Source organism: Patagioenas fasciata, chromosome 12 (genome assembly GCF_037038585.1).
Source record: "Patagioenas fasciata isolate bPatFas1 chromosome 12, bPatFas1.hap1, whole genome shotgun sequence".
NCBI lineage: Eukaryota > Metazoa > Chordata > Aves > Columbiformes > Columbidae > Patagioenas > Patagioenas fasciata.
Window position 1 is genome coordinate 16,222,629 of NC_092531.1, and position 14,198 is coordinate 16,236,826.

The 14,198-nt window shown below is 43.7% G+C and overlaps 1 protein-coding gene across 1 annotated transcript in view; it reads left to right on the forward strand.

Moving 5' to 3' along the window:
* CHSY1 (chondroitin sulfate synthase 1) overlaps positions 1-14,198 on the forward strand; it is a 72,726-nt gene that overhangs the window by 6,647 nt on the left and 51,881 nt on the right. The window contains exon 2 of the mRNA XM_071813983.1: positions 2,628-3,123. Coding sequence (XP_071670084.1) covers positions 2,628-3,123 — 496 coding nt within the window. The remainder of the gene's footprint in view (positions 1-2,627; positions 3,124-14,198) is intronic.

Consider the following 14,198-nt stretch of genomic DNA (forward strand, 5'->3'; position numbering starts at 1 on the left):
CGTTGTGGTGCGACCCAAGTTACATGTTGATCCTTGGGGTGTGTTTATCGTTAGGGCATGGTCTTTGCATGTTGTGACCCCCACATATGCAGGGATATATCTCTGGTTTAGTATGAAATTTAAATATGGCTCGGATCCATAATAAAATGGGGTCAGACTGGCCTTGAGCTAAGGGGTTTAGCACAATGCAAGGACTGGGAATCAAACAAGCCAGGGTTTATGGATGTACACATTTTGTTCCCTCTTTATTGAACAGGAATGCTTCTCTTAACAATATTTAGGGAGGTCCTGAGGTGAGGGAGCCTGGTTGGAGAGCAAGGAGTAAATTTAAACTGGGAACCAACAGAAGCGGCGGGGACTGCTCCTTAAGAGTCCGGAAAAGAGCTAAAGCTTGGAGTGATAGAAGACCTCATGCATTGTCCACAGTTTATAAACATTGCAAAGGCAGATTTTTCAGGATATGGAGAGCAAGTTTGAAACTTCATTGTTTGCTTTTGAATAAAAATTCAGTAAGCAGAAATTTCCATGATACTTTAGATTATAACTTCACTTGGTGATTGTCTGGAAAGTGTCCTGGGTCCACCTAAAGTTGCATTGGGAACTGGTCACAGTGGATGAGATGAACTGCATTTCTCAGTAGCTTCTTCTGCCTTTTCTCTTTATGAGATTAGAATTAGAATGTAGTAAGTAATAAATAAGTCTTTTAACCTTAGATTGGGAGTTGATACGGGAAGAGCAATTTACAGTGTTGTCTTGAATGAAAAGACCAGATGATTTGTATGTGGAGCGTGGGTGTCAAATAAACAGAGGAACTTCCTTAATAGTGAAAGTTCAAGATATGAGCATGTCTTATTTTAAAATGGGCAGTTTTCAATGCTTTAACAGGGTGTGAATTTCTAACCAGTAGTATGGTGCATTAATTGCATCACTGATGATTAGAGTCCTCATCACCTCCGTCATGAAGTCAACAGGAATGTTTCCACTGGCTTCACTCTGTGCTCTTGTGGGAAGCTGGGATCTAAACCTTTGCTATGAAACACTACCCATAGCGGTAAGAAATCCAGAAGACAAAGCTTTTAAAGTAATTGGGTGATATTCATTACAAAAAGCTGAACTAGGGTGTAACTGTTGAGGTGTCAAAGTTGATGTTTAGTTAGTACTAATTAAATACCTTTACTTTTCCCGGTGGGATTTAAGGAATGTTTCTCCTGAAATATTTGTACATTTCAGACTTTGTATGGTAGCTAATTCTGGAGATTTCAAATTTCAGATGGTCTCTACTGCCCAAAATCTGCTCTGCTTTTGGCAAGAAACCTGTGTTGAGAGGCATCTGGTCAAAGTGACAGTGATGCATCGAGGGAATACTGTGTCCTTTGCCTTAAGAGTGTTCTCACATTCAGCTTTGAATAGAAATTATATTTGGAGCACAATTGTCAAACATAATTAGAAAATATTCTCCTCCTATAGAAGAGGGGGCAAAATCTGCTGGTTTACTAATAAAAATAGTTTTCTGTGAATTTCTGTGAAGGAGATGTGAAATCTGCTTTTTCCCAGGTAGAATTTGAGAAAATGGTACTGCAAGCTTAAAATTCATGATTTTTATGGCAAGGCTGTAACAGTTAGATGATTGCAGATGCTCCCTGGAGGCAGTGAAGTGTTCTGCAGTCTGCCTTGAGGGAACCATCCTTCCTGCAACAAAAGTGACCCAGTTTGCCCACACAAGCAGGTTGGATTTGGCAGAGGAGAGCAGAGAAGGTGTGGAGCAGATGTCGTTGCTGTGTGCCATCTCACAGAAAAGACTCCTCTTTTGTGACGTTCATTTTGACTTAAATCTGAAGTATGTGGAAAGCTGCTGGAGGCGCCGGTGCTGGTAGCAGCAGTTTCTCCGTTGGGATTACGTGTTTTGGATGCACCTCTTGGGGGTTACTTTTCTACTAGTCCTCTGCTGGAGTGGGCAGACCTGTCTGAGGTTGGTGTCGCTGGCTTGCTCTGCGCTTCTCTGGCTGTTGCAAACGAGCTGGAGTGTTTTATTTCTGTAGAAGCCCTACCTGCTTCTCCAGGTAGCATCTGGAGAAGTTGCTGTTTGGTTGGTTTCTCACAGGATACTTGATTCCTCACAAGTTCATGTGAAATTTGCATCTATTTACTCTTTGGAAGTCAGTACTTCTGAAGGCACATTTGAGCTTTTGGGGGAGTTGGGAGGTGGATATGATGCTGAATTACTTGCTTTGGAATCATTAAATCCAGTTGTATGTGAATTGTTTGCCCATCTTGGCCTCTTTTGGTTTCTCTCTGTATCTTGTGACCCATAGCTGTTACACCAATACTAAATGTGCCTAAGAAAGCCTGCCTGCCACTAGTGAACTACTACTATTGAATTATTTTTCTGTCAGAGCTGCAAAAATGATATTCAGCTGCTTGTCACGTCAGAATTTTTTGTGGGTTAGACCAATTGCTCTGTGTGCTATCTGCATTTCTTAGTTGCATGGAAAAAAAAATCCTTCAAGGCATATAAAGAGAAAATTTGTGAAGCAGATTAGGTGTAGTTCCTTTGGGTGGTCTCTGGTAGCACTCTCCCTGCCTTGGTTTGCATACTTAATTAGTCCTTATTGTCTTTTTCAATCTAGAACATGGTCCAAAAGCATTCCTGGCAAGGTTGAATTCTTCTCCAGCGAGGGTTCAGACACCTCTATTCCCATCCCCATCGTGCCGCTTCCAGGTGTAGATGACTCCTACCCACCCCAGAAGAAATCTTTCATGATGCTCAAATACATGCATGACCACTACTTGGACAAATACGAATGGTTTATGAGAGCTGATGATGACGTTTACATCAAAGGGGACAAGCTAGAGAACTTCCTCAGGAGTTTGAACAGCAGTGAGCCCCTCTTTCTCGGGCAAACTGGCCTTGGCACCACAGAGGAGATGGGAAAGCTGGCGCTGGAACCGGGTGAGAACTTCTGCATGGGGGGACCAGGAGTGATCATGAGCCGGGAAGTCCTGCGAAGAATGGTGCCCCACATTGGCGAGTGCCTGCGAGAGATGTACACCACCCACGAGGACGTGGAAGTGGGAAGATGCGTACGGAGGTTTGCGGGAGTGCAGTGTGTATGGTCCTACGAGGTAAGGATGGGGGCATGGAGGATAAGATGTGTGTTTTAGGGGAGTTCAGGAGAGGGTGGGAGAGGCTGGCAGCAGGGCGTTGCTATCGTGTGCCTGTGCAGCGATTCCTCCAGAGCTCAACTCCCTGCGCAACTCGACCATCCAACTGTACCATTTCTACACTCTTTGATTCCTGTAAGTGTCACCCTGGGATAGACCTACACAAATACAGAAGTGCAACAGTAAGAAGAGAAATGGACCCTGACATTAGGCACATTGGGGCGAGGGGAAGAACATTCATCATTCATAAGAGATATTTTTATTTAGACAAGAAAGGAATAGCCTTAAATCAAAATGGCCATGGGTCCCTGCAGTCTTGACTGTCTAAGCCTCTTTTATCTTCTTTAGCTGGGTATGTCATGGTGTTGGCGTGGAAAATAGATGATACAATTCCTCTGCGACTTACTGCAGTTGAAATGTGCAAAGCTGACAGATGTTTGCCCTGACAGTGACAGTTTTTTCCCCAACCTACAGCCATGGCAGAGATATCTCATGGTGGCTGGCACTGTCACCCTGCGTGCTGAGCTGCCTCCCAGTCTGCCCACAGCCCAGGTCCATCCTGCAGACGCCTGCTCAGCAGGTCCTTGACGTCAGCAGAGAAAAGCCACTGCTCTTACACGGAAACTTGGGGTCTGCCCACACTGGTGTGGCTGTGAAATTTCGCATCTTGGGGGAAAAAAAATGAGCATCCCCAGCCTGTTTGTGGCAGAGTTTCCTGCTGCTGTTCCTGCTGGGGGGCTGATGGCTCCTCCCAGGGGTGAAGGGGCTTCTGCTCGGGTGTACTGGGTGCTTTGAAACAAGTCCTGGGTGTTTCCAGACTGTCTGATTGAAAACACCTGCTAGGCTGGAGCTGCAGTTCCTCCTCCTGTGCCAGGGAAAACGCTGGTGGGTTTGTCCTTGAAATGAGGGAGAAGTTGAGAGCAGAAGAGAGGGCAAACAGTTTGTCTTTTTACACAAACATTTATGACTTGTACGCAACTATCGCTTTGTCCTTTTATGAGATGTGGTAAAGGGGGGAATTCTGCGTGTGTGAGAGACGAGCCATGGTTACAGATAACGACAGATACTGCTGCTGATCCGCTCTTTCACTGGCAAAGACGTGTTAAACTTTTGACACTGAATTTCTGCCCCCAAAAGCTGTTGCTTTGTTTCAGTTCACAGTGCAGCGCTGGTAAAGCCTCCGAGGAAAGGGAGGGAGGTTTCCAGGTGCAGTAATTAATTCGTATCTTTTGTGCATAAAGACCTTCTGGCCTAGCAGCAGCTTTCCAGGTTCCCTGTGTACAGACCTGGAACTAGTTTATGTACTGCCAGCATTGTGGTTAGTCATTTGTAAGAGTCAGTAACTTTTTCCACAGTTTTTAGCAGCATAATTTTTTTCTCTGAGGTGAAATAACTTACCGTGTGAATGTGCGTTCCGTGTGGCATTTGATAACTTACTGAAGATCAGCAGTCCTCCTGAAACTGGCAAAGACCTCCTAAATTCAATATGTTCAAATTTTGGCTTGAAATAGCTGACGACAGCATACAACTGGACTTAGAAATGCTATCTGACAGAATGAGATTTGGCCTTTCTCAAAATCAGTTTTGTTTGATCAGCTTGTGTTAAATGATCTGTAGTGCTGGATTCTCCCAAATGCCATGAATTACTTAAAATTGGTTTGTGTGAAGTGTATAAACTGAAGGATGTTACTTATTAACCTGTGAGTGTGAGATGCTAAGGCTCAGCTGCTTTGGAGAGGGGGGAGCGTTTCAGTGCTGAAAGCACGCTGCTTCTGCAAGGAATATGTCCACTCTCATTTAATTGAGGCTTTTCAATTAAAAAACCTGTCGTCTTTTCTTTTTTTTTTTTTTGATCTGGTCCTCTCATTGCCCAGACAACTATATTAAATGTGCCTGGTATTTTATTTAAGATAAAGCAATAGCTGTATGAAATAACACAGCTGTCGTAACAGCTGTGCTAGGAAAGCTTGGTTTAAAAGCGACATTTTCCATGTCTTGCACGTTCATGAACATCAAACAACAGGCCACTGTGAGTGAATTGCAAAGTGTATTTCAGTGAACTTCTGACAGAGCAAAAACTTTATCTGTGCCTGCTCATCCACCACGTTCTTCACAATTCCCGTCAAAAGGGAAGCAGCGACAGCACGAGGCTCAGCAAACAAAACAGCATTGGCCTCAGAAGACCCAAACCTTGCACTTTTCCTTCGCTTCCTGCACTTCCTATTCTGTAGATTCTCAAGTGGCAGCACAAACACGGAGCTCAGGTCTTTGCAGTCACCCCAGCTGTTTCGTTTTCTTTCTTAGTGCTTCGGACACGGAAAGCCCTGCTGGACCTCAGCGTGAGTGGTTTTTTTCCTGCGCTGTTCTTGCAATGGGCTCTATGCCCAGAGTCATTTTACTCATCTCCATGACTGTCACTGCTCCCTTTCTCTGATTTTGGGATCCCACAATGTCTTTACTGTGCTGCTCATCTTCTCTGCCTCTGGTGGTGTGCCCAAATCTGTCTCCAGGCCTGGCTGTGTTTTTTTTCTGCTCACAGCAGTCTGTCTCAAAACCCTTTTTTTTCCTCCCTCTTCCTGTGTTTCTGTCACTTCGCTACTCTCTGCGGTGCCTCTTAGACGACTTCATTGGTGGGCACCGGTTATTGCCCGTTTCAAGGCTTGCAAAGATTTGTTCATGCTCTTCCTGCCATCAGGAGCTTTTCAGCAAATACAGTAAAGGAATTGACACCATGATTCTTTGGACTTTCTGCTTCATCTCGCCCCAGAAAAGAAGCGGCAACAGTATGTGCAAGCTGGAGGAGAACCGAAGCTCCCTGGGCTCTGCAGAGCTTTGTCTCACACACCCAGGCTGCTGCTTCAAGAGCAGTTTGCAGCCCGTGGTGGATTTCAGGCTCCTGTGACCAGGCTTGTAGCCGTTGCCTTACTTGACACAGGTCGAGTGAGTCATAGATGAGACATGCCTCTTAAAATGTAAGTTCTTTATGGGACGGATTATCATAGCTGTAAAAACAAAACTAAACCGTTACTGCTATTTGACAAATAGCTGTAAAACTCAGCCATCTATAGGGTGGAGCAGCAAACTGGAAGAAAAAAAAATTGGGAAAAGAATGGAGCTGTGCGATCTCTGAAGCTTATGGATGGGAGCTGGACAGTTAATGAAGCAATATAGAGCACAGTCCTTTCTCTTGAAGAGTACAAAAGTCTCATACTGAACTTGCTAGGAAGTGATCCTGCATTTCAAGTGAATATTGGTGTTTAGGACTTCGGGCACATTGCTGGGTGTTTTTCTCAGAAGAAGTTTACATACTTAAGTCTCCTTCCTTCTCTCATTTCCTCCCCCCAGTAGTTCTAGTTCATCGTGTGTGGATCACAGGGAAGTGCTAGTTCTGCCGTGCACGGTCTTGGCTGTTCAGCTTGAGAACAGGTTCCAGCTTTGATGACAAGCTATCTTCTTTGTCATTTAAACGATCCCAATGTATTGTTGATCTCAGCTTTTGTTTTGAGTCTAATGTTGCCTTTAAATGCATCTGAATTATGAAGCAGTCTCTCTGGAGCTTAGTGTTGTTTCAGCCTTGTTTTGTAGCTGCTGCAGACTATTGTTCTAATTTGTGTTTAATATCCCCATCTTAAGAGCGCTGGTGATTTTAATACAAGCTCTTGGTAGCTGCTAGAAGTTATGGCAGTAATGAATCATATCCCATTAATTTCTTTAGTAATAAAACCCTTTTGACACAACATTACTTTCAGGTGATGCTGCTTCGTGTCCTACAGCGTGACAGAAGCAGCTGGATCCAGTGGAGCAGCTGATGGTACTGCTAGCTGCTGCTGCAAGTGCCCAGATGTTTTGTCTGTTTTTTCCTTCTGTTTTGATTGAGGTAGTGGGATAAAGTAGGTAAGAAGCAGCAGTTGTGTCTGTGTGGAGGGGGCAGTGCTTTCCTCCAAACCAGCAACAGGTACTCTTAAATGTCCTGAAGTGAGACAGGATTTTTTTTTTTTTCACGTATAATGGAAAAGAAGCTGTGACAAAGGAAAGGATCACATCAGGAAATGTGGACATCCAAGAAGAGCAGGTCCAACCTTTTGGGTGTTGGCAAGGGAAAAAGTAGGGCAGTGGTGATTGTAGATAACAAGGGGCTTCTGGGTGAAGGGGGATTTGAATTAACATTTTGTGTGGTCTTTCATCTGGAGTAATTGAAGATAATTGCTACTCTGAAATTCACTGAAGTTAGAAAAGCCCTTATAGCACACGTTATGTCTGCCAAGTACATTGGCAGTGCCAGAACATACAGTTTCTGGAATGGATTCTCTCATGGGCTAAACTGAAGTTTATGATTTTCTGTAAGACAGCCAGAAGCCAAAGAAAGATAAAGGTCCTGCAGCGATTGATCAGAACTGAAAGGCTGGGGACAGATGCAGCTGTTAGCCACTAACCTCCAGTTCCTTGCTTTATCCTCTCAGAAAGAATCTTCCATCATCAATGAGAAAGGAGATTCAGCCTGTTTCTAGCTTGTACTTTTTTTGGATGCCAGAGCATAGGAACTTGGCAAACCCTGACAGCAACAGATACCTTATCTTGCCATGTGTGTGCAGCCCATTGCATCTCTTCATTCAAGAAATGTACAATACAAATTGCATGTGTGTGTGAGAGGGAGGATATAAGCATGCCCAGTGTTTTATGGTGGATTATTATAAATTAGCTTTCCTTACGCACTAAATTTGATCTTTGAAATACTTTATACATGCCTTTTTGGCTTCAGAGTAAGCTGGAAGTGGGTGGGTGACTGTTCTGGGGAGGGATGAAGATTGAGCTTCATGCAGGTAACAAGGAATGGTATTTTGTCCAAGGACACACAGTTAGGGCTAGAGAAGAGCATTATCTGGGCAGGGTAGGTGATGCATGGAGCTCAGTGTGAGACCAAAATACATGACTGATGTGACGGGGAGTCTGTGATGATGGTGGGGAAGGCAGTGTGGTGTGACCACTGTGGGCTAATTTTAGCAGCAGTGTTTGCTGAGGAGGAGAGCAGAGAGGTCAAACGAGAGAGCAAAGCTGCAGTTTGGGTTTGTGAAACCAAGGTGTGGGTTAGGAGGGTTTGGAATAGGAGGCAGATCTCAGATCTGAGATCTGCACCCAAGTCCTAAGCTAGCCCCTTCACTTCGGAAAAATAATTAACTATCCGAAAACCAAATATTTCAAAAGGAGAAAGCTGACTTGAGACCACTAAGTCATTTCTCAGTGACTTCTGAACTCTGGTTGGTGAAGGTTTTTTGTTAGTTGTAGAATTCAAGAACCACTTTGCATGTATAACAGCTCTGAGCTGTTGTGTGGATCTCACCAACTTTCTGCTGGCCGTAAGAGAGGGAGGCTGTGTCATTTGTGCGCGCACACACGTGCCTTTCCAGGCTGTGGAGGCTGGTTGAGACTGACCCAGTTTTTGTGAGCACACAGTTAATCTATCCCTAGTTAGCTGGATGATTTGATCTAATGCCTAAGCTGAGGGTTGCTGAAATGGGGACTTTGGTGTCATGCAGACTCTAAGGAAGCTTCAGCCATGAATCCAGCAAACAGAAGTATTACTTTTTACCCCATTATTGTCATCTCAAAGTGCAGTGGTTGAGTTAGAAGTGAGGATCTGTGCAGCTTGTTGAGTTTAGGAAGGCAACAGGATTAGTTGTTATCTTAAGGACAAGTCAGGAAAGGCTAATCCTTCATTGCATGACAGGACAAAGAACTCTAATAACATAGCTTATCGTCCCAGTGTCTTAATTAAAGCACTCAGAAGATACTTGAGGATTTGAGTTTGTTCTGTTGAGCTGCAGTGGGGATAGTCAGAGGGAGGTAAGTCAGACTAGAACCTTTTTAATAGATTTTTTTCTTTTGAACGGGTGGGAAAGCCATCCCTTTTTTGAAGGGTAGATTTTTACTTTACAACTGTGAGAGTTGGTACTTGGAGGAAATGGCTTTGAGCTGCAGTCATAACTACATGCTGCCTCTTGTATGTGAATCCTACCTGACTGGAGACCTTGGAAGGACATGGTTAAACTCCAGATCAAATCAATATAAAACCCAGTAATACCCGTGTAGTCAGTTACCTATCAATTATGTCTGATCAAACTTTAAGTTGGCAAGTTTTGGTTTTGCTTATCTCTGTGTATAAGAGAGTGGGAGAATAAACCACTTTATGGCTACCTCTGTATAAACAGAACTCTGTGAAATGTACCATGTGACTAGACAGTAAAAAAAATGTCTTTCTCAGCTCAAGTGGACATGAAGTGTCTTCAGCTGGGACTCTCAGTATAGAAGGTTTTAGCTGGTCTATATGTAGAGCGTAAAAGTGATCTGGATGTTTTTGGGAGGGAGGGTTAATTGCGTAAATTTGGAGAGGATATTTGCTTTTCTCCCCTCAGTCTGTTAAGGCCAAGTTCTCTGAGCAGTTTAAAGCGCCAGCAGCATGGAGGTGTCAGAGCCTGTAAGCATGGGAGAGAAAAGCCAGACTTGTTTGGTGGTGGGAAGTAGAAATGAAATGCTGATGTGGGGAAGGGGCTTAATATAAACTAGCTGAGGTCACCAAAGGGATGGTAGAAACAGCTCAAATACTTTCAAGTGCTAGCTGTGTTATAGTTGGAGTATGGTGTTTTGAGAAATATTTGGATTTTTTAATAAAAACAATTGAGTTATTACAAAGAAGAAACAAAGGCTGGGTCTTTTAAATGGATGGATATATGGTGGGTTTTGATGTAATATTTACTTGTTACTTTTCTAAAAAAGTAACTGCCATGTTTCTTTTTTAATAGCTTGCAGCAGCAATTACTAATGAGAAATGCATATCTTTCCTGTGCATCGTAAGTGTACTTAACACAAGTTAATAAGGAACTGGGCTTTTTAGGCCATGGTGGGAGAACCGTTGGTTCATGGATGAACAGGAAAGGTGCAAGATGACAACGTGGAACGCCCAGTCCCTGCAGCAGGCAGGTAGCACTGCAGCTGGGTGCTCCGTGGATGGCATTGAGTATGTAATCTGACTGCACAGAGGATTAATTGTCTGGGCTTTGTCTAACCTCGTTTCCTGTAGACACCTTTGGCTGAAAAGCTGCCGCTGCTGTTTTGTGTTCTCAAACCATCTGATTTGGAGCGGCGAACTGAGTTCTACTTTGCTGGACTGTTGCACCATTTTAAATTGATCCTTAAAATGCTTAAAACATTTTAGCACTAATTTCCTGTGTTAAAAGCTTATCTGGATTCCTGGTGATGTGAACTTTCATGGTTATCAGCTGGAGACCTCTTAAAATCTTGCCAGAAATCCTGATTGCATGAAGGGTGGGGATTATCTTCCTCTATGCCTAGACTGAAATGACCTTTAAGTGTCACAAAGAAGTGAGGAATGTAATTGGAAGGGCTGGAGGAACTAATGGGTTTTGTTTTCTTAAGTTCTGGTATTTCAGTTGAAAGTGTATTTGTGGGTCCTTGCAGAACTCAAAGCTGAGTTCTGGTTATTTCTGATTAGTTTCTTACATAAAAGTGAATTTCTGCTCGTGTCCTCAGTGAAAGCAAGTTAGTTGTCAGTGGTTCTTTCAGATGTGTTTTGAGCAAGTTTAAAGTATTGTTACACTAATGATGCAAAAGTAAAGGTGACTTTTTTATCAGTGGGATGCTTGAGAACCAATTGAACTTCATGCCAGTTACTTGCCACTTGTGTGGTAACAGTGACTTCAGTAAAAGGGTCAAATCCTGCATGTGACCAAAATTGCTCTTAAGGACCCAGGGTGTTTTTTAAGACTCTTTGATTTGTCCATACTTGGTCCAGACCAAGGCATTGTACCTTGGTCTGATGTCCTGGGAACATCACTGGAGTAGAGCAAACCACTTCATTTTGTGCCTGTTCTGGTTTATAGCTGAAAGCGTGTGTCGGTACAGGATGGGAGCCCTTAGATGTTCAGCAGAGCTGTGAGATGAGGCTCCTTGAGCCAGCACTTTGGAGTCTTTAGCTTAGAAGGAGGTTTAGGAAAAGGCACACTGGGCTCTTGTGTAATGAGGAGAGCACAGGTAGGGTCATGCCCACTGGATCTGAGCTCCGTCCAAGTCTTTGGGTTTAATCCTTCCTACTGAATGGCTTTAGGGAGCTCCAGCTGAGTGCTGTATTTTTGTTCTTGGAAGCAGTCTTCAGAAGCATCTGGTACTCTTTGAGGATTAAGCACAGGTTCTGGGACAGAGGCTAGAATTAGCAATGAAATAAATGGGAACCTGTAGTTTGAACTCAGCCAGCAGTTCATTAGAAAGCAGAAAAGGGTAGCAGAAAGCTGCTTGCAGTACCAGAAGCACTACTGTCACCTTCTTCCAGCTGCAAAGCAAAGCATGTTATCAGAAAAATAAAGAAAGAAGCACATTATTGGAAAACTCATCTACCTTTGGGTTGCCCCAGCCTTTCTGAGCAGGCAGGCCGCATTGGGGTGCTTTGTCCTTGCCCACTGTCCATGCTCAGCCCTGTGTCCGTGTGCTCTCTGAAGGGCAGGCACAAGTCAGTTCATGGAAACTTGTTGCCTGCTCTTGTTTGTGGTTGCCGCTTGAGATTGGTGCAACAGATTAGAAAAGTGTTCTGAGAATAGCAGCAGGGTATTAATGAAGGTTCCTCTGCTCACAGGCCTTCAATGGGTGTAATTACTTGGCAGTAACTTCTTGAAACCTTATTTGAATTAAAGCTACATGTTTTGGCTGGTCGTGTCACCTCCGTGTTAGTGAGGAATGCAGGAGAGAGTGCTAGTTTGCATTAACTGAGCTGCCTTAATCCTTTGTAACCATACCTTTTAATATGTGTTACTGACTTAGAGAGGAATAAAAAACATTTGCCCAAGGGACAGGAGAATTCACTCCTCCACATCTCTGCAAAAGGTCAATGTTCTTTGTCGGTAATGAGGACTAAGTTCTTAGTAACTGGCTGTTGGCAATTAATATGATGTGTAATTCTGCAGAAATACTTAATGGGGAACTGTCTCTACCTTAGGTCTGAGTATTTTATTAGTCTTTTTCCTACAGTCCCCCTCAATGTATGGGTGCAGAGTGGGTTAAGTGCCTGACCCAGATTATTTTAATGGTTTCATATAGTCTTCAGACCAGATGTTTCACTAAAAACAATCTTGTCCAACTAGAGTGACTCCAGAATGTACATCTCTCATTCGTTGTCCAGGTCAGCAAAAGTTTTCTTCCCTTTGCTGTCCTGACAAAAGAGAAATTTGTTTAACCTTATCACAGATGATTTGTCAAGAAACCTTACCCTTACCTCACCTTACCCTGTTTGTTTAACCTTAACACAGATTACTTAACTGACATGTTTGGTTTTATATCCTTCTCCTGTTGAAAACATTTCCTAACATCTTTGGCCAAGGGGAACTTTATTTAAAAAAACAAAACAAAAAACAACAACAAAGCAAACAAAACCGAACAACGGAGAGACAACAGCAGATTTAATCTCCATAAAGCATCAGGGCTTTTGCTTCTCTGGGAATGTTGGCGAGCTGTGACTTTCCCAGGTTTTGGACAGAGCAATTTTTTTTTGGCTTTTTCCAATAATCTTTTTTCCCCTTTCTGACTCCTTGGAGTTGAGATGTGTGCTGTAGTCACTGTGAGAGCCTTTTCAGAGACACTTTGTCCTGTTGCTGCATTTTACCAGGCCCAACTGAGAGCCACCTCTGATCCTACGGAATAGCATGCTTGACCAAATCCTGAAGTTTGCTGATGGTAGCAGCATCCCTGCTGCATGTGCTCATACTGAGGAGAAACCATCCACGTGGTTTCTTATCTTTTCTATGCCAAAAATAACATCATAACTCTTGCAGACTTAAAGAATTAGCCTAATTTCAGAACTGGAAACTAGGGTGCAGATGAAAAGGATATTTCAAAATCTATAAAATAGGAGCCAAATGCCTAAGTGTTGGGATGAAAAGCCTTTGGAGCTCTGGACTGTGAGTCAGAAGCATTTGTGATGATCTTTTGCACGGATGCTACTGCAGGGGCAAGTGTCTGCTGAACTGCAGATCTGCTCACATTTAAATCAAGTGGTTTAGTTCTCATACGGGAACCGCAAGCAGGGAAGATGGAAGGTGAAGGCAGTGTCATCTTCCTTCTGGTTGTAATGTGGCTCCTCCAGATCCCCGACGTGGCTCCGTGAGAGCAAACAGGTCGTTTCTCCAGCCTGCAGTGTCTGCTTTGTGCCATCTACCGTTGCGGTTCCTGGTGCAGAGGAAGTGTGAAATGTGTAACCCCGTTTATTCTGCTAGGTGGTCAAGGCCGTCTCCCTTACAGAAAATGCCTTGTTTCTGTTCAGCCAGCACAAAGGCTCTTTTATAGCTGCCTGGCCATACATCTGCCGAGGTGCCTCAGCCTGTGAGCGCTGGTTACTCCTGGAGGTATGCAGGATCCGAGGCTGGGATGTACAGTGATATGTTGTTTATATGTTGCCTCCCTTTCCTTTGGAGGAGAGGGAGCTGTGCTGTCTCCTGCCTGAAAAAAGCTGGTGTTAGTTATGTGATGGAGCGGTAGCCTGGAGATTTTCCTTTTAAAAGCGGGACTGGAATCCTTCTGTTTCACACTTGGGATTAAATGTCTGAATTTGGCAATGTGACTGCAGGACAATAGAACCTTTTCTGGGGAAAAGTGTGTTGAATTTCTGTTTCGGAGGTAGACTTGGCTTAAAAGACAAGTGTGTGCACCAGCGCAGAGGGACCCTTGTCCTTCACAGGGTGCTTGACAGCTGGAAAGAAAAAATTGCTTTCTAAAGTTTTTGAATTTTATTGCAGCCTCTGTATTAATTTCCCCATTGCCTCATGGCGCCCCTGATATTTTTTTTTTCTCCTGCACATGTTCTCATTCTCATTTCACAAAGAGACTTTGCTGAAACCAGTCCTGTCCAGAAGTGCACACTCATCTTTTGAAATGCAGGGGAGGGAGGCAGTGACAGGAGAGAGGAGGCTCTGTATGCTGACAAAGCCCTGGTGAGTTTTGAATCCCTGGTGTTTGTCTTCTTTGGCTTTCAGGTTTGC